The sequence below is a fragment of the Belonocnema kinseyi genome, chromosome 7 (assembly GCF_010883055.1).
Source record: "Belonocnema kinseyi isolate 2016_QV_RU_SX_M_011 chromosome 7, B_treatae_v1, whole genome shotgun sequence".
Classification (NCBI taxonomy): domain Eukaryota; kingdom Metazoa; phylum Arthropoda; class Insecta; order Hymenoptera; family Cynipidae; genus Belonocnema; species Belonocnema kinseyi.
The window spans coordinates 88,289,721-88,310,176 of NC_046663.1; the positions used below are offsets into that span (position 1 = coordinate 88,289,721).

The 20,456-nt window shown below is 29.9% G+C and overlaps 2 protein-coding genes across 2 annotated transcripts in view; both read right to left on the reverse strand.

Annotated features, from left to right (window-relative positions):
• Window positions 1-4,812, reverse strand: part of LOC117177484 (tyrosine-protein kinase Src42A) — a 34,708-nt gene extending 29,896 nt beyond the window's left edge. The window contains exon 1 of the mRNA XM_033368211.1: window positions 3,431-4,812. Within this exon, the coding sequence (XP_033224102.1) occupies window positions 3,431-3,798 (368 nt within the window). The 5' untranslated portion in view covers window positions 3,799-4,812. The remainder of the gene's footprint in view (window positions 1-3,430) is intronic.
• Window positions 4,813-10,272: 5,460 nt separating this feature from the next.
• Window positions 10,273-17,924, reverse strand: LOC117177485 (ubiquitin carboxyl-terminal hydrolase 14). The gene is made up of 6 exons (XM_033368212.1): window positions 17,751-17,924; window positions 17,421-17,599; window positions 13,737-14,201; window positions 11,603-11,872; window positions 11,205-11,496; window positions 10,273-11,110 (listed from the first exon to the last, which is right to left on the reverse strand). The coding sequence occupies exons 1-6, from the start codon at window positions 17,764-17,766 to the stop codon at window positions 10,845-10,847; spliced, it is 1,488 nt and encodes a 495-aa protein (XP_033224103.1). The 5' UTR covers window positions 17,767-17,924; the 3' UTR covers window positions 10,273-10,844.
• Window positions 17,925-20,456: the final 2,532 nt, after the last annotated feature.

The following is a 20,456-nucleotide window of genomic DNA, read 5'->3' on the forward strand; positions in this document are numbered from 1 at the left end:
CTGAAAAATCTCTATCCCTTCCACACACTACTCCTTTCCCCTGCCGAGTGAGTCACGCCTACCCCGAAAGGGAAATGGCTTAATGGTGTAATAATAATATAAACTTATTGCGATTAATCTTTTCTAGCTTTATCTGTATGTCTAACATAATGACAATCGTCATTAAAATTTAAACTAAAAAGAATCTTTAATGTGGATAGATCATACGTTCTTATTATAGTTAATTTCACAAATGTTTGATTTTCATATGCTAGGGTTGCTACAAGAGCCTGGTTACAAAATTTCATGACTTTTCTAGGTTTTCCAGGTATAATTTCGAAAAAAATCTCAAGTCTACTTTTTTTTAAATTCATCCAATTAAATTGAATTGTAACAAATTATAATGCAATGATAATATTTTATCAATAAGTTTTATTTAATTCAGAACAATTCAAAATAATATTTTTATCAAAGTGAAAAAAGTAATCTGTAGTGATAACCATATTATATCTTTTTTGTTATTACTTTCAGAACGATTATACTCGAATTATTCTGGCAAAGATTAGGATTACATTTGAAAACAATATTCTCTCTAATAATAGTAATCTAAAAAAACTCTGAACTTTTTAACAAAATGAAAATAAATATTTTATATCGCAAGAACTAATAAAATTGTCTAAATTAAAATTGATCAAAATTTAATCAGTTCACAAATTTCTTCTTCGACATCTTCCAGCTCTTTTTACTTTTCCCATTGAATCTTCCATTTCATTTCATTCAATTTTTACACTTGTCTGATATTTGCCTTTTTCTTAAATTTTCTTTACCAATTTTCAAATGTAGAAATCGCTATAAAATACTACATTATTAAGATTTTGAAATAGAGGATTAAAAAAGTTCCAGTCATTTTTTGAAATTCCATGACTTTTCCAGGTCTTCCACGTCTTGTAGCCAACCCTGATATACGTGCACGTAGTTTCAGTGAAAAAATATTTTAGCTCTAAAGTTTTATTTAAATCCTAAATAGTTTAGTTTGAAATACGTCAAAGATCAAAAAGTTAAATTAATTATCACTGTGTCTACTCAAATCCTCGAAAAAATTTCCGGACAATTCCACGTACGGCGCCATTAAACAATAAGATATTTTTTTAAATCCTTGTAAATATCTGAATGTGTAAGTATAGCACCATTCATATGTAAAATAAATAACTGTATTTTTCATTTGTGAAAGTAACTTTATTACAGGATCAGTCATTTTTTATGGTACACAAGATTCTATAAATTTAATAAGTTTGATTCAGAAAGCTTCTACAAATTATATTACACGATGTTCTTAAATATACTATCACCATAAAATAATTAAATAAATAAGACTAAAAAACATAATTATTTCTTGAATTTGTTCCTGAAGTCCATGTACATGATATTTAACATATGAATATTTTAATGAAAGATACTTTCAGGTGAGAAGAAACCCTGACAAAACCTTGCATTTTCAATAAGATAGATGACATTTTAACCAAACAGTCGAATTTTCAACAAACAAACGAAAATGGTTTCAAGAAAAAAAAAAAACAATTTTTAATTAACTTTCAGTCAAAAAAATGAATTTGAAACAGGAAAAAAAATCAAATTTCAACAAAATACTAACAATTTTAATCAAAGTGATGAATTTGTAACTAAAATGATAAATCATTAAGTGTAAGTGGGATAGGTGAATTTGATAAAAAAAATATTCATTTTCAACAAAGATGCATTTTTAACCAAGAGGATTAATATTTTCAACCAATATGGACGGATTTTCAACAAAATACATGAATTTTTAACTGAAAAATATCAATTTTCAGCAAATACTCGTTTAGTTAAATTTTTAGTTAAAAAAAAATAATTTTAAATCAAATAGATACATTTTCAGCTAAAATGATGATCAAAGAACTTTTAGCAAAATAGTTAACTTTTGAACAAAAGAGATGAATTTCGATGCAAACTATTTTTATTTTACATAAAAAACATCAATTTTCAACGTAAAATATAATAGTCAAAACTTCAGTTAGAAAAAAATAATGTAAAAAAAAGAATTTTCAAAAAAATAGCTAAATCCAGTAATATAAAGATACTTTTACAGATGGAAAAAAATTTTTAATGTAAAAAATGTTGAAAAAATATTTGTCCATGCATATAAAAATAACAAGATGATTCCTGTTTTTGCAGTTGTACAGAAACCATTATTATAATAGATAATTCTGTAAGTTGAAAAAAATACTTTCACTACTCGTGGTAGCATATTCTAATTTTGATTCGAATAATTTTTTGGATGTAAACCGGACTATTGTATTTTCAAATAGGGAGTGTGTGTACATATATCGAAAAATACGGCCATTCGTATCGAAATTTCGTTGAAAATCAGAGTTGGGTAGTAACTTACTACAAGTAACTACGTCAATGAAAAGTTACGTGATTAGTAACTTTAACGGTAACTTGGATACTATTTTATAAATAAATTTGTAACGTAACTTAGTTACCATTTTTACAGTAACTTAGAAATTTAATTTCAGTTTGAAGTCCCTTTTGGTTAAGCATTCAGCTATTTTTTGTTTTGATTGAAAATTCGTCTATTTTATTTAAATTATATTGTGATTGATTTAAAATTTACATCTTTCCTGGTTAAAAATTGGCTTTTTCCTTTCAAAATTTATTTCTGTCCATCAAACAATCTCGTTTTGTTGTTGAAAGTTCAACTATTTCGGTGGAACGTTCAACTACTTGGACAACTACTTTTTTGTTGACGATTCATCCTTTTGGTTTGAAAATTTAACTCTGTTGTTCCAAAGTGTTCCTTTTTGTTTAAAAATTAATGTTTGAATTTTAAAAACTGCATTTAAATTCAAATTAACATTAAATTACATTTAAAAATTATTGTTCTTCCGATATAAAAGATCACATTTTTTGGTTGAAGAAAATTACTGAAAAAAATCTTTATTGGTTAAAAATTCATCTTTTTGGTTGAAAATTCAACTAGTTTGTTAAAAAATCATGTATTTTGTTGAAAATGCAATATTTTTCTTGAAACTTCTTTTTACATCAAGGTTTTATGTATTATCATCGTGGATATGTTTTTTTTTTAATTATAAACTTAAGGAAGTGCAAAAATGAACTTGTTAGCAAACTGTAACTCGACACCTTTTTCTCTAAGTAACGTACCTGTAACAAGTTACTCCAAAAAAGTAACTGAACCAACACTGGTACAAATATCCCCCTTTCCAGCTCCCCTTATTCGTATCAACAAAAATCCAGCTATTTGTACCGAAATTTCGGAACATATAGACACGTCCTTTTAAATAACGTATATTTAAACTTCAAAGAGAAACGGGAAAAGGGGGGATTTAAAAGAAGGGAAAACACAGAAGAGGAGGAGAAAGACTGTAACAATAATATTTGAAAAACAGCTTACGGCTCAGCTTCGATGGATTTGAGCTTGGCAACGTAATTACTCGGAATATATCCTTCCTGTCTGGTCCTCTTGCTTCTCGCAAGCCACCAATCTCCCTGTGTATCATTTAGAATCTCCAAATGTTCGCCCTTCCTGAAACTAAGGTCCTCATCCGTGCGAGCATCGTAATCATATAGAGCCACAAAAATCTTAGCAGTTGGGACATCCGTGTCCGGAATTTGAGGCATCGGCCTAATTGGATCTGGTGGAGGTGTGGGAACACCTCCTCCAGGGCTCGCCTGAGATGCAACCGCCTCTATACTAGGATTTCCTATCCTATCAGGCTTCTCCTTCTCCGCATCTGCCTGGCTACTGAAACAGTTTCCCATTTTCGCTTTTGATAAACGCAAACTCAAAGTCTTTTCCTCATTAAACAACCTCTCCCTTAGAAGCCTTTAAAAAGTTATCCGCAAACTAGGAATTTATGGTTTGCATAACATTCAGTAGTATCCACCTTTTCTGTTTTGTACTCTCGTTTGACTCATTAAAAAATAATATTATTGTCCTTAATAATATTGTTACTTGAATATCTTCAGTGAGTACAAAAATATTCTTTGTTTAACGTTTCTCTAAACAGTAGTAAATCGGAGTCAGTCTTGAAAATAAGATTTATTTTTGTTTGTTGGGAAAATTATTCGAACACACTGACCGCTGACAAACTGTTTTCTCGACGATCGAATTTTCACCTCATCCAACACACGCGTGCGTGATCATTCCACATTCAAAATCCGCTTTCGAATTAGCGAAAGCAGCATACTGGAGGAAAATATCCTTGGACGAGGGCGGCGAACTTTCCTGAAATTACTTGAACAACGTGTCTTCACTTTTCCAATGAAAATATCTCAGATTTTGCTTTAAAAATGAGTGAGTCTAAAGTAAATTGCTTGGATGTCCAGAACACGAAGGAGTTACACTAAGTACCCGAGGCACTTTCTAACGATCGGGAAATTATCGTTGATTTTTTTATTCGTAGCACCACATTTCTTCACTCCCGATTCGAGGGATCCGAATTTTAGGGATCTTTTTGTTTCATCACAAGGATTTTCTAGGTTGTGTGGTGGATTTGGAGAGGGATTGGTCTTGTGGAAAATCTACTCCGAGACGAGGTATCGCCATTGTGCCACACAATCAACACCGACCCGTCAAACGACACATGACACGAAAAAAGAAAGGCCGCCAGGCACTGGCCGACGAAACACTTTTCCGGGAAAAAGAAGGGAAAAAACGAGCACCAGAAGTTAATATCTTGAAGGGATCAAGACATAGTTTTCGGGCAGATTTTCCGTGAATATCCTCACAAAATGTGTAAGGTGAAAACACCCATCATGAAGGTAACAAGCGGAATGCGTTCGACGAGTGGCTCCGTCCAAGCTTAGTAAAAAAAAGGCGTGTCTGACTCTGTCAAGAGGCGGCCATTTTTAAACTACCTGCGCGTGGTGCTAACATTTAAATAGTCAAATCTTTTATTTGATTGTTTACCTTGACCAAAAATTAAACCAACACAATTTAGCAGCGGGTTTTATAATAAAATGAAATTATTGCTAGAGGTTCGGAAAATCTGGAGTCAGGGGATTCAAAAATAGTTAGCGAAAGTCAGGGAAAACCTGAAAGAGTCAGGAAATTTTTGATGTTGAAATTAATTTGATTATTTTGTTAAAAAATCAACAATTTTTTTAAACATTCTTTTTGGTTATCAGTACAACTCTTCCATTGAACATTTATCTTTTTAGGATTAAAATTCAACTATTTGATTAAAAATTTACTTTTATTTAGAAAATTCATATTTTCGGTTTGGAAATTCAACTTTTTTGTAAAAAATTCGTCTTTCCAGCATAAAAAATCACCAGTTTTCTTTAAAATTGTATTCTTCATTGACTGTAAAGTAGTTCTTGGTGAAAATGTTTTTCTTTTTGCTTTGAACATTTATCTCTTAGCATAGAAATCGTTCTGTTTTTGCTGCTAACTATTTTATTGAAAATTCGTCTTTTGGGTGGAATATTCAAAAATTTTATTTTAAAAATCAACTTATTTGGTTAAAAATGAACTTTTTTCATGAAAATTCATATATTTTCGGTTTGAACAGTCAACTAACTGTTTTAAATTGGAACTACTACGTTAAAAATATATGTATTTTGTTAAGAATTCATTTTTTGTTGAAGAAATTAAGCATTTTTAGTTTAAAAATTCGTGTTGTTTCATATTTTATTATCGTGGTTAAAAATTTAATTATTTAGTTAAAAATTCGTGTTTTTTGTGGAAAACTAATCTCATTAGTTGAAACATCATTTTTTGGTTGAAAATTCGTTTCTTTTTATTTAAAATTAATGTTATAAACTGCAAATTCAACCATTCTATTTGTTGTTGAAAGTATAACATTGTTTGTTAAAAACTCAACTCTGGTTCAAAATCCAAGTATTATGATAAAAATTGACCTTTTTTGGTAGAAAACGAATCTTGGTTAAAAGTGTAGCCTTTTTTTAATAATTAATTTCTTAGGTTTAAAATTAAAAATAATAAAATCTATTTTGTTGAAAGTTAGTTTCTTTTCATTGAAACTTTATTTTATGAACTGAAAATGTATCTATTCCATTTTTTTTTTGCTAAATATTCATTCTTTTATTTGGAAAATCATTTGCTTGGTTAAGTGTTTAAATATTTTGTCGAATATTCAATATTTAACTGAAAATGGATCGTTTTTAGTTGATAATTCATCTTATTTGGTAGAAATTTTATCTTTATGGTTGAAAATTTAACTATTTGGTTAAAAATTCATGCATTTTGTTAAAAATTCGTCTTTTTGGTAGAAACGTAATTTTATTAATTTAAACTTCATATTTTTGGTTAAACATTTAACAATTTTCTTGAAGGTCCGTATCTTTTAATTGAAAAATAGTTTTGACTGAAAATTCAACTATTACATTTTTTTAATCGATCTTTTTTATTTTGAAATTTGGCTATTTGGTTGAAAATTCATGTTTTGTTAAAAAAAAATCGTCTTCTTTGGTAGGACAGTTACCTCAGTAGTTGAAACTTAATTTGTTTTGGTTAACGAACCATTTTTTTGTAGTAATAACGTTATTGATCAGGTAGGCGTATGATTGTTTTTATACCTGAATGCAAAATTTGCAACCATCAGAGGAAATGAAAAATTGCGATTTTGTAGCAACTGAACAGGCATTCAATTTTTGTATAAGGCCTACAAATTGAAGCTTCATTCTAAGTTTCAAAATTGCCTTCAGTATAAAAAATATGTTCTAGCGAAATAAAAAAATATATTTTAAGTCCTAAAGTGTAAAAAAATATGAAATTATCCACATGAAAGTTTTTGGTATAGATTTATCAAATGTCAAATGTTTTCGTTGACAGAAGGGCGGTACCCGAGCTGCGCAGAAGCGCTAAATTTTATTTTCTCAAACCTTCATTTAACATAAGCCATGGATCGGAAAACTTCGTACGAATTGCCGAACGATTTCGATTGGATCGGTAAAGCCCCGGCGATTCCAGCCCAAAACGGCCTTCCTTTTTCTTTTTAGTACGATTTCTCGATTCGGAAACAGATTGAACTGACGTAATTTTATTTCCGGATTCAAGATTTCTGTTATATTGCCTAAGTTCATCAACCTGCGTAGCCGCGCAAAGCAGGAGCACATTGTTTATTTTTGTAATATATTTACGGGGGAATCAGAACGTACGTAGTTCTGCATGTAAATCTCGTGGAAATAATTTATCTTATTTCGTTGTGATCATTTGGAACAGGAAAAACATGCGAGTGATAAATTATTGATTACTAAATTTTTTAATCGAAACTGTTAACAGAAATGTAAGTTTCTTCGGCTCACTTTAAAAAGCTGTTGCCAAAAAAATGTGCAATCTATATTTATATTAAATTTTTCTAGCGTTAGGAATTTCATTTTATTAAATATTTATTATAATGTTTAAATTTATTGTTTCATAATTATCGTATGTTTTTTTAAAGATATTATACTAATGTTACTTTAATTAAATTTTTCTCCAATCGGTTGATTATGTGGTAGAAAACGGTATATATTTTTATATTCTTACTTTAAAATGTTATGAAGGAAAGAAACAATGTGATGAAATTACTGTAATTTAAATATACTTAAATCGAAACACATTTTCCTCTTTTTTCAGTAGCTCGTCACGTATTGTTAGGCGTAGGAGGAAGTAGAGCATTCCAAATATGATTATAATCAATGTATCATTCAACTTCTTAAAATCTAGGTCTTGAAATGCAGTAAAATTGTAATTCAGGGCTGATACAAAATCCCAAATTAAAAATTCTTTGACCGTTCCCTGACTAATTTTTCATTTTCCCTGGCTGCGTTATAATTTTTTCTTCGTATAAAACAACCTTGAACCTAGAAGATCGCTAAACACTTCGTGATAATAGTCAGGCTTCATGGCCCAAAATGTTCTCAAAACAGAAAACATAGGATGATTTTTAATGAAATAGGGGAATAAAATATTTCAAATCAAATTAATATACATGTACCATATTGCACTTAATATAAAACGCTTAAGATTTCAAATCAAAATAAATTCGACTTTCCACAAAATATTTTTATTATTCTACCAAAATATATGAATTTTCAACAAAACAGTTCAGTTTTCAAGGTAAAAATTAAAACGTTTTAGAAAACAGTTTACTTTTAAACACAAAAAGTACATTTTCTAACACAAAAGTTTATTTTCAACCAAATAATTTAATTTTTCCCAAAAAGGTTAACTTTAGAACAAATAGTTGCATGTACAACCAAGTAGTTGAACTTTCACGCAAAGAAGACGAATTTTGAACAAAATAATAAAATTTTTATCTATAGGGTTAAATTTTTTAAAAAGTTGATTTTCAACTAAAATGATGATTATTTAACAAAAAATAAGAATGTATTTCTAACAAATAAGCTCATATTTTAACCAAGTAGTTTAATTTTCAATAAAAAACATGAATTCTCAATAAAAATTTAATTGTCCATATTTGAGTCAAAAAAAGATTTAAAATAGTTGAATTCTACCAAAAGTCAAAATTTTAATAAAATATTGTAATCCTCAACCAAAATAGGTTAATGATTAACAAAGCAGTTGCATCTTTAACAACTGTACGATATCATATGTCCATGTAATTAAGGTGTCTACGATATCGTGAAAACGTCGCATTATCTGACGATGTCTTTACGATATCATAATGACACGGTGACAGCACGGACATAGGATGTCGCGACAATGTCGCAAAGACGTCGCCAAATTATGTGCCCACTGGGAAAGGAAAAAAAATTTATTGTTTAGTTTGTAAGCTAGAAAGTCGAATTCTCTTCAAAACAGTTGAATTCTCAACCCGAAAATATGAAAATATGCGAATTTTCGACTAAAGAAGAGGACTTTTTGGCAAGTAGTTTAATTTTCAGTAAAATCAATTAATTTTCAAAAAAATACAGAGGAATTTTTAACTGAGATGAATTCTTAACCAAAAATATATGAGTAGACTTTTCAATTGAAAGCTATGAACTTTTAATGAATATTTGGATTTTCTAAAAAAAAAATTAGGAAAAGGGAAAGCTTCTTGAAGACAGGGGAAAAAGGAGACATTATTTTTAAAAAGTAGTGAAGATATATGAGAAAGGGTATGAAGATTGGAGAATAATCATGCAGAATTTTATCAAATTCATCTCCAATTTATCGAAAATTCTCTGACCAATTTTCAATTCCCTGACTATCCCGAATTTCCTGATCCGTAGCAATCCTGTAATTTAATAATAATTGGGCTTTATTGTTATATATCATAGTTCAATGGCTCAGTCCTTCGGTTACCAACATGCCTTTCAAAAATACTTTACAATTTTAATAAAAGTAACTAATTATGTAAAATAACTTAAAATATCACAATGGAATTTTTTTTAATTTAAAGAATCTAAAAGATTCAAGTTGTTTTTATTATTTGTAGATCCATCAGAAATATCTCTTACTCTCTTTATCATTATGAGGACGATAAATAATGATCATATCCTGTAGGTCATGATTATTTTTATCTTTCAAAATACAATGAATAAAAGCAATAAAAAAATGCCTATAAGTGTATAAGCTCCGTCACGTTAAACGAGTAACAAAAATGAATTTAATTTATTAAAATGTAAAATACTACTGTTAAATTATAATTTTTTATTATTTATTCTTATTTATGAATTCAAATTTATAAATAAACTGTTCAAACAATTTAAATTTCACTTCTCAAATTGAAAGTCTTTTAATTCATATTTCGAAGCATATTTATCTAAAAGAAGATTCATTGATTTCCAGACCTTGGAGGAACTCGGGGAATGTCACCGGAACGCCAGCGCGATTTCCCAATGAGATGCCGATATTTTTCAATGAATCGACTAAGGTGGGTCGTAGCAAACCTACTCATTAAAACCCACGAGACTCTAATTTCAATTCTGGAATAGAACCATGCAAAAGAAACAAAAAATCCAAAAACCTAATTGAAAAAACTTGGAAAAATATTATTTAAAAGAAAAAGTTGAACAACCTTCTCTACAAAAACATCTTTTTAAAATTGAAGCCATGAAAAATCCTGGGAAAAATATATTGACGAAATTTCCAATACGTGCTGGTCCATTCAAAGTGGGCGGCACAAAAGTTGAGCCTCCCATTGTGCTCGAATTTTTCCATGGACCCCGCTGTGACAAAGGAATACCGCATTCACGGCAAGTCCTTGGGAAGGGACACCGAAGAAATGGTAGAGGCAAGGAGACGCTATTTTCACAAAAATAAAAAGTAAGCACTTTCAGTACTGTTTGTTATATCAACTTTATGAAACAAGTTAATTATCTAGCGGCAGATCGACTCGACGTCTCTCGAATCACTTCACGATATCAATCCGCTCATTAATTAATTCATTAATTAACCAATATATAATCACTCAAATTCTCGCAAAGGCGAAAATTCGCTCGCAAAGCATTCAAACGAAAGAGTGTAAAATCCAACAACTCAGAATAGATTATAAATAATTTCCTATTATTCACAGAATAATTAGATAATTCCAATAAAAAGATTTCGCATAGTCCAATATAGCCAAGACGACCTAGTGAGCCTGCATTTTTGAATCAAGGATCTGAAATTTTCATTTCGATTAACTTTTACTCTAAACTCGATTAAAAAATGCAACTCTTTTTCCAAGTTGTGGGGTTCTACGAAACAAATATTCACGGCGCTTTGCTCAATTCTTTGCGATCAGTCTCTCGCTCACCTTTTCACTCTATTTTTCTCTTCATCGCTTTCACTCTCTCACTCTCTGAGTCATTTGACGAGCCGGTCGAAATTTGACCTAGAGTAAGATCGATATAAAAATCGTTATAATATTCTATTCGGCGACTTCTTCGTCTGGAATTGGAATTTCGAGTATTCGGGGACCATAGAGAAGGACGTAAGCGCAATGCCAATCTCCTCCACCGCTGAGTTTTAAGACATCCTCGGTCGTAATTATACTGACAGTTTCGTCGTCACATTTCAACCATGTGTCGCCCTTTTGACGAACCCAAGCTACATAGTGACCGCTGCTACTTGAACGACCCCGATGAGTTAGAACTGCTTGCAATGTGTAGTAACCGCTGTTATTAGATCCAAGATCTGAGAAAGACAAGAAGTATTGATTTTTATTTGAGATAAGACAAGTATTTTTGTTGGAAATGAGGAGACTTTAAAAATAAATTTCTTTTCTTACCATCTGGAAACTGGAAAGGCTCTTTCCTTGTTTTCTTTTCTTTAACTTCACCCTTCTTCTTTTTATCCTTTACATGGCGAGCTTCTTCAACAAACTTGTCCTCCTGTTCCTTGAACTTCTCCCTCATCGGAGTGAGTTTTTGCTGCAGTTCTTCAGAGCACAATTCGAAGGCGTCAAAGTCGAGGGGAAACTTGACATCCTTGAGAATTTTCGCATTTATCGCCTCCTTCTCTTTATAGAAAAAACGAACAAATTGTATCGTCAAGTACGCCGGGAGCCTACTGATCTTCGACTGAAAACAAGAACAAGGTCAGGATTTATTTCTTCATAATCCATTTGCAAAGCCAAAAGCAATACTTATTACAGAAAGAACAACCACAAAAAGTGAAATTAATTACCGTTTTTGTGAAAACTGCATCACGTCCCAGTGTCGACGAATTTTTGGTAATCGATTCTTGCATTTTGTTCCTTAGACCAGAGTGCATGTACTTAACGTCTGTCGAAATGAAACAACTCAGTTGTAGGAATTCTTCCTTTCCCTTGGTTGGAGGCTCTTCTTCCGATTCAACACATTTAAATTCTGTGTCGAACGTTCCTCCAAAATATTGCTCAATTAACGAGCGAGGCTTGTATTTTTGTCCGTTGTCTTCTGTGCCTGCAGAATAATCCTAAAAAATATATAATAACATTATTCAGTACCTGAGACAGAAAATTACAATTTGCACTTTCAGGGTTGCTACAGAAGTGCAGTGTCAAAATTCCATGACTTTCTTAGCTCGTCAACTAATTTAACAACAATTTATTGTAGAATTATAAATTAATGAAAACTCGGAGGAAAACAATTTACGACGAAGTATGAAATTCAATGAAAACGTCGTTTTATAAACGATTATAGAAAACTGTAGGCTTTTTAATAGTTTTTAGGGATCACAGTCTTTTCCCTATTCCCCTGCGTTTCTCCCTTTTTTTAAAATTTCCCTTTTCCCATTGAATACGCGACATTTGGGAATATAATATTTGAATTACGAGGAGGATTTTGAACAGGAGAGTAAAGTCGAGTTTAAATTGTAAAATTTTTAATTGCATTTACTTGAAATTTACTAAAGAGACTTCGCGATAAATTTCATATTTACTTAGCAAGTGTCAATATGTAATTTATAGCTAAACCGATTTAGTAAATTTGAAGCAAATACAAAATAAAATGTCACGTTTTAAGCTCAGAACTCTCGCGTCTCAAATTTTATTCTTAAATCTTAGCAATAAAAAATATGATCACTTGACCGTTTTCAAAATAAATTATTTAGGGTCCAAATGAAATTGTAAAGCTAAAAAAATTTTTGGTGTGATAAAGTGTCACGATTTAATTATTTATTATGGTATTTTTTAAACGAGAAAATTTTCTATTTTCTATTTTTTTTCAGTTGATAACGGAATTATCAACAGTCGAAAGTTTAACTGGCGACAAATTCTATAAGGGTTTATAGAATTCGGACCTTTAATTATAGAAAACTGATAATTGAATTTTCAGCAGTTTAACCGTCTATCGTTGAAAAGTGAATAAAATCGAACACGAAAGAAAGTTGAAGTAAATTGAATACTTACTTTTCAAGTGTTAAAAAGCAATTCCAACTCTGTTCATCTCCTTATAACTATACCCAATTTCTTATTAAACATTGCTTCTTTTTCTTGTCCACATGTAAAAATTAATATCTAAATTTTACCATTTCTCATGAAAAGTTACCCCATTTCTCCTTTTTCGAACTCCTTTTGCACTGTGATCCCTATGTGCGGCATAGGAAACTACAAATGTGTATAAAAAGTAAAGATTTTAAATTAATAATTATGAAGTTTTAAGTTTTTGTCCAAAGCATAAAGTTTCTAAGAAAAATTATGAAATGTCTACAATAAAATGCAATCTGACTATCGTAGTTTTTTGTAGAAAATTACGAATTTTTGCAGATTTATGAATAATTACACCATTGTGTGAAATTTCATGAAAATATACGTCTGGGAAAACTTATGTAGCTTTTCATATTTTGTTTATAGAAAATTATAAATTTAAATACACAATTATGAATAGCCACAGTTTTCTACGAAAAAGTAGGAAAATCTAAAACCCAAATTAAAGGATTATTTTTCATAATTTCTAATAGGTTTTTATATAAAATTACGAATGTCTACGAAGTTTGATAATTATGTAATTAGGAAATATTTCTATGAAAAATGAGGAAAAAGTAAAACTCCAAAGCGATAATTTTGCATAACCATTTTAAGAGATATATGAAAAAAGAAAAACTTAAAATTTTTTTAAAAATAGAGATTATCCCCTTCCACCACGAACTGACGCAGTATCAATATTTTCAAATTTCTAGACGTTGCGAATTAAATAGAATTAAGGCCACAAAATCCTCCCTACGAGAAATTCCATAATGTTTCCGTATTTTTCAGAATTTTGTTTATTCCCATGACTTTTCCGCATCTTCCAGATCTTGTAGCAAACTTGACTTAAAATCATAACTAAAAATGGTGTACCTTTGCTGGTAATTTGTCCTTTAACATTCTGACAAGCTCGGTCCAGCATTCATTGGCATCTTGTTGTTGGAAGCCACCATGCTCTGATTTTTCAGCAAATCGGGGAAAAGCTGTATGCATCATCTGGACCAAAACGATCGGGGGTAAGGAAGAACCTCTGTCCATCGTTTCGTACAAATCTCTCAAGGCGGCCGTGATACGCTGAGCGTCTGCATTAAAAGAACTGCCAGCAGCAGCTAGTCCACCAGCAAATTGCCTTAAAGCGTCTCGCAACTCAGGAACTGTTTTTAAACATTGAACTGTTGCATTCAAGTAACAGGTGTTTCCAAGATTAGTTAAACCGGCAGGCAAATCTAGAGCTGTGGCCAATTCGGACTCGTTCATGTCTTCGATAAAGAGAGGTTTCTCGGCTGGTTCAGTTGGAACGTCTTCCTCTTTTGAACCCATCATTAAAACAGTCACTCCCTGCGAATAAATGAAAAAGGAGATAAACTTCAGAAATATTTGATATTAAAATAATTCTATAAAAAAATTATTTCAAATAAAAGGGCCTTACTAAACTTGCAAGACTTCTACACTGAAAATGAGCAGTTTAATAAAGATGATCAAGATATTGTTCAGGGACGCTACAAAATCCCAATTTCGAAATTACCTGACTTTTCCCTGGCCGTTATACATTTTTCTTTCAGGTATAAATGCAACCTTACACCTCAGAGACCAATAATGTTAATGCAAAACAATACCTTTTCTTATGAGAATGTAAAAAGAAGCTTTCAAACGATTCAAAGATTAATTTTCTACCAATAAAAACGAATTTTCAACAAATTACATGAAGCGTCAACTAATAATGATAAACTGTAAGTTGAAAAATATTTTGAACAAAATAAAAAGAACATTTTTTAACAAAATATTAAAATTTGCAATCAAATAGGAGAATTTTCAATTAAGATTAATTTTTTACCAAAATGATAAATTTTCAACAAAATAATTTAATTTTCAACCCAAAAAAAGTTGAATTAAAAAAAATGAAGTTTCAAATAAAAAGATAAATTTTCCAGCAAAAAATGAAATATTTAAACTCTCAGTTAAAAATATTATTAAAAAAAAAAGAATTTTCAACAAATAAGTGAAACTTTCATCTGAAAAAAGAATTTTCAACAAAAGGATCAATTTTCAACACAATAGTAGTTGAGCTTTCAACCAGAAAGATTACATTTTTACCAGAAAAGACCAATTTGTAACAAAAATAGATAAATTTGCAAAAAAAATAGGAATAGTGAAATTTTCAGTTAAAATAATTAACTTTCAATTCAAGGAAACGAAATTTTAACCAAATGAATTAAATTTTGATCCATAAAGATACATTTTCTACCTGAAAGACAAATTTTTGAAAAACATACATGCATTTTTACTAAGAAAGATAAATGTTCACCAACAAGATTAATATTCTACCACAAAATACGATTTCCCAACAAAATACATGAATTTTCAACAAAATTTTTGAATTTCCATCTGAAGAAGATACATTTTAAGGCAAACATGGAACAGATACATTTTCTATTATATAAAGTTAATTTAAAAAAAAATTCGCAACAAAATAGTTAAATTTTCAACAAAAATAAATAAAAAATAACAATCAATTCTCAATCAAAGTTTAAACAGTTGATATTACAACCAATTTCTTTTTTTAATTGTTAACTAAAAATGGTAGAATTCAACCGGTTGAATCCTCAACTAAACCAGATGAATTTCTTCGCCCGCAAGTTTGAGCGCGCCCAAGACGCGCGACTGTTCGTTCTCGCGCTTCGCGCTCGATCTTTGCATTCCCCCACATTTGTGCGCAGACCTTTTAAAATTAAAGGTTAACACATCGACAACTGTAATTTGGCGATAGTGAATTTTCTTTTGTTAAAGCTCCTTCGGCTTTAAAGAACATATTCTTATTACGTATGCCGTGCTTCGCACTCGATTTTGGCCAAAATGTGAACTTTTCTACACTATGTTCAACAGTATTATATCAAATGTATATTATATTTATTTCTGCACCTCCGACTGGTACTGCTAATTCAGATATTGCAAAATAAAGTACAAATTTTATTTTTTATGATTATTTTAATATTTACTCCTTATTTTGCACTAATTTTTATTCTCAGCTACCATGGAAAATCCATCGTTTCAATAAATTTATATTATTACAATGCATAATATGTATTGGTATTAAAACATACATATTTTCATTATCTTGTTAAACTTTTTTTTTTTAAGTGCGCAACATATAAAAAAAAACAATTTTGTGATTAATCATATTATTGCTCCTTGTGTTGAAGAAAATTTGTAGAATAATTTAGGCGAAAAATTTTAATAGTAGAAATATTAATGTAGCTTGTGTCGTTTTTCCAAAAAGTTAATTTCTTTTTTCATTTTGAATGTATTCTTATAGCAAAAGCTTATTACAAATTTGTAGATCTTGTTTGAATGTACAATTTTTTTCATTTATGTGTTTTTATACCTTTTGCATCGTTTTTCCAAAGATTTTACTTTTTTATTGATTTTGCCTCTTTTTTTTCGTAGCTTGTGTCGTTTGTCTAAATATATAATTTTACTATATTAATGCTGCTTTTTACGCATAAAACAAAAACTAAGCGTCCTATCAAAAAGTGGATAATAACAAATTTGTAGATCTTTTTTGGATGCACAATTTTTATTTAATCATCTTTCATCTTATCTTGCATAGCTTGACCGAAAAGTAGGATTTTTCGATATTTGTTGTGCCGTCAAAATTTGAAATTTCAATTATTCGAGAAAATTCAAAAATGTCTGTCTTTTGAAGTACTACGAATAACCGAGCAGGGAATTTTTTTAAACTTGCAAAAAGTGGTCTCAAAATTGTTCAAAGTGCGCTCACTTTTGGAATTTTTATCTAAAATGGCAGGCGAACGAACTTGACCTTACTTTTTGGACATTAAAAGAGTGTACTAAAGTTCAATCTGATAGATTAATTTTTGCAAAAGTTATTGTGCTCACAGACAGACACATTCGTAAAATAATACAAATTCTAGCCACAAAATGAATTATCAGCCCAAAATTTGAAAAAAAAAACTATATTTTCTAAATCAAATTTGATTAAGATTCCACATTTATTTTATTACTAGAATAGTTTATATGCATGTTCGTTCCTTAAATTTATAAAATCTTAATAAAATTGTGTTTGTGTGTGGGAGAAGGGATTTAGTATTAAATTTCTTGACTTTTCATAATTTGATGCAAAATTTTTTTTCGACTTGTACAATTTTCTTATTGAACACCCTGTAACTTTACCTATACCGCATGTGAATTTCAGATGGAATTTCACAAAAAAAAACGGAATTTTACAAGCAAAATTTAACTACCAATAAGAAGAATAGACATAAAGTACCAGTCATTCCTGGGGTAAGATTACACCGATCGCTAGAATATATACAATTTATTTTTATGAGTAATTTCACAGCAATTTGGCTGAATTTTACAAAATGAATTTTACAAATGATTGGTATGTTGTGTCCAATTATTTTTAGTTCAATATTACATCGACTTTTTGACAGTGATATATATATATATATATATATATAAATTCACCAAACTCAAAAAGAGTCGAATCATTGCATAACCTCAAAGAACTACTAACTTAAATATTAATATTCTTACATCTTTCAACTTCATGGTTCCCCAGTCTTCATCCTTGAGGGTCATCCCCTTCAACATGACTTTTTGTCTTTCTGGTTGAACCCCCGTTAAAGCAAAGAGTTGTGCTTTAAAAAGCATCGGCTCTTCATCCGTATTCACTTCGACGTTGGGGAAAAGCTCTTTTCCCCACTTAACCTTAACTGCAAATAACGAAAAAAAGCTAATATTAACCTACTATCAACTTCTGTATCAAGAAAAATCACAAATAATTGACGAAAAACTGATCAAAATATAGGCTGAACATTGTTCTATAGGTTAGGAATTTAGATTGAGTGTTTTTGTTATACTTACTCGAATACTGCGGCATTTTTCCACTCTACTGAGTTCACCGGGATCGAAGAACTTATTCCACTTACAAAAATGATTAATAAAGTTTATACGAGAGGAAAAAGAGTGTCTAAATAAAGTGCAGAGTCAGACCCACACGGCTGTCGTTCGCAGTCAACCGTGTCTACGTTGCTCCAAAAACGCTCCTGACGGCAGACAGCTGAGCTGGAGATGAAATATGTGAAAATTATTATTTTTTATTCTGAGTTTTATACTGCAACCAGGGATCACAAAAGAGCTTAAAAACGAGGATGTAAATATATATATATATATATATTTCTAGAAAATATTTTTTATTTCATCCTTACTATAATTAATAGTTTATATTAAAAAATTGAAAATAGTTCAATTTTTAGAGCCTAAAATATTTTACACAATAAAGTCGGGGCCCCTCACTTCTTCTGCTTGTAACTCGATCAAAAAAATATCTGAATTGTTTAATAAGAAGCATTTTGAAGCTTAAAGTCTTTCGAATTCAATGATATGATCAATTTTATGCCGCAAAAATGTTTGTCAACTGTCATCATCAACTTTTACCTATGTTCCCAGAAAGTGGTCGATATTAAGAAAAATCTGAAGAAATGCAGATATTCTTTTAACATTTTTTAACCTTAACGCAATAAATTTTTCAAAATACTGAAATATTCAATAATTTACTTTCTACAGGGATTTATATTTATACATATTTCATTTTCAGAACGAAAGAAGATAGGAAGCTGTACAATGCAATAATTAAATTCATTATATAAAACCATTGTTACGCAAGAAATATAATTTCTAATATTTTTGATTTTAATCAGTGTTGCTGACACGTGGGCGGCATATAGCGGGACAGAAAAAATACCCTTTCGATGACAATAGTAACTCCAGAAGCAAGCCGACTCCCCTGAAAAGATGTGACAACAGAGTTACTATTGTCATCGAAAGAGTACTTTCATTCTACCACTTGTCCCGCTGTCCCACCCACGTGCCAACATTATAGTCAGAAATACTGAAAATGATATTTCTTGCGTAACAATGATTTTATCATAAAACGAATTATTATTCCAGTGCACTCGCATCTCAAAAATGCTTTAGTACTAAGCACCTTGGATTTTATTTTTAAATATTAAATACAAATGATTAAATATTAAGAGTTCTATACATTTTTGAAAAGAAATCTCTTGAAATTCTTTGGAATCTTTTTAAATAACTTAAAATCTCTAAAAACCTTTGACATTTGTCGCATACCTTCATATGCCTTATTGAAACTGCTGAAATCCATAGAAAACCCTTAAAATAAAACTTCATTTATTCCCTAAAGTTCTCTATAAATTCTTTAAAATCACTTCATAAAAATCGAAAAAATCGATTCAAGTAAGTAGAAATCATTTTAAATTCCTTGGATTTATATTCAATTTATCTAAAAGATCTGTCAAAATAAAATACTCGCACGAGTACACGTCCCTGAATTTTTAGTTTCTTATATGCATAAAAAATATGAAGTAATTAAAAATTCACAGCCATACATTTTTTAATATTAAAAGTTCTACATTTTTTGCGAACGAAAGAAATATCCAATGGTTAATTTGGCATTTGTTTATCTCCTTCATCCTATTCCTTGAAATTGTTGTAATTGTTAGAAATCCCTTGATATCAAATTTAATTTATTCCCTGAAGTTCTCTAGAAATTCTTTAAAACCCCTTAAAGTTTTTGGACATCGTAAAAATCCATTTTATCATGTAGAAACCATTTGAAATTGCATGAATATAAATTAAATTTTTATTTTAAAAATCACTTGAATAAAATGCACGCACACGAACATGCGCTCACGCCCTTGGATTTAAATTTTCTAATGTTAAAAACATAAGCAATTTAAAAATCCATAATATAAACTTTTTGAATATTAATATTCCTCGCGATGTTTGAAACGAGTTAAATTATTAAAGAAGTAATTAATTCTATAGTTAGTAAGATACTCGTATGATTGAAAAAACTCCTGCTTTCGAAATTTTAATATTTTCATGGATTTTTGAGGCATTTTGAGATTTTAACCGTTTCCATAAATATTATTCAATTTTAAATAGTAATATTTTTTAAACCTTTAATTAAAAATTGTTTACGTTTAAAAAATGTATATGTACATCAAAATCGTTACAAAAATTTTGAATGAACAAAATAAAACTAAAAGACTTAACTATGAACATAATCAAATGAAACCCTGAGGAATACAATAATTTTAAATACAATATTGTTTCAGTTTTTAAATAAAAAACACCAATTTTTTGGTTTAATTTTTGTGTAATCGATGTTGGAACCACAGCCCATCTTCAACATTGAATTTCCCCATTTTACTCCATCAATACTAGAATTACATATTTTTTTAGATAATTAGAGCCTTTCTGTTTTGAATCGAATCTGTATTCAGAGTTAAAAAACTGCTTATTTCAATCTTTAGCTATATAGAACCCAGTCCGGATTTGTAATTTCTAGAACTGATTGCTCACGCAGTTTCTCAGGGGACAGGGCTTTACATTATTCACACTTTTCTATTTTTCCGAAATTAAAAAATAAAACGTTTTTTAATTTTAAAAAGATATTCTTCAAAATGTACTAAAATAAACAATTTTCAAATTTCGATACCACATGGTAAGAAATGTATAATAAATATTTAATTAATTTTCAAAGTG

Bases quoted from the DNA above. Each gene is read 5' to 3' on its own strand.
- LOC117177485 (XM_033368212.1), bottom strand. The intron at 11,873-13,736 runs GTACACCATTTT...TATATTTTTTAG, and splicing joins AGGACAAATTACCAGCAAAG to GATTATTCTGCAGGCACAGA. The intron at 11,497-11,602 runs GTAATTAATTTC...TCTTGTTTTCAG, and splicing joins ATGCAGTTTTCACAAAAACG to TCGAAGATCAGTAGGCTCCC.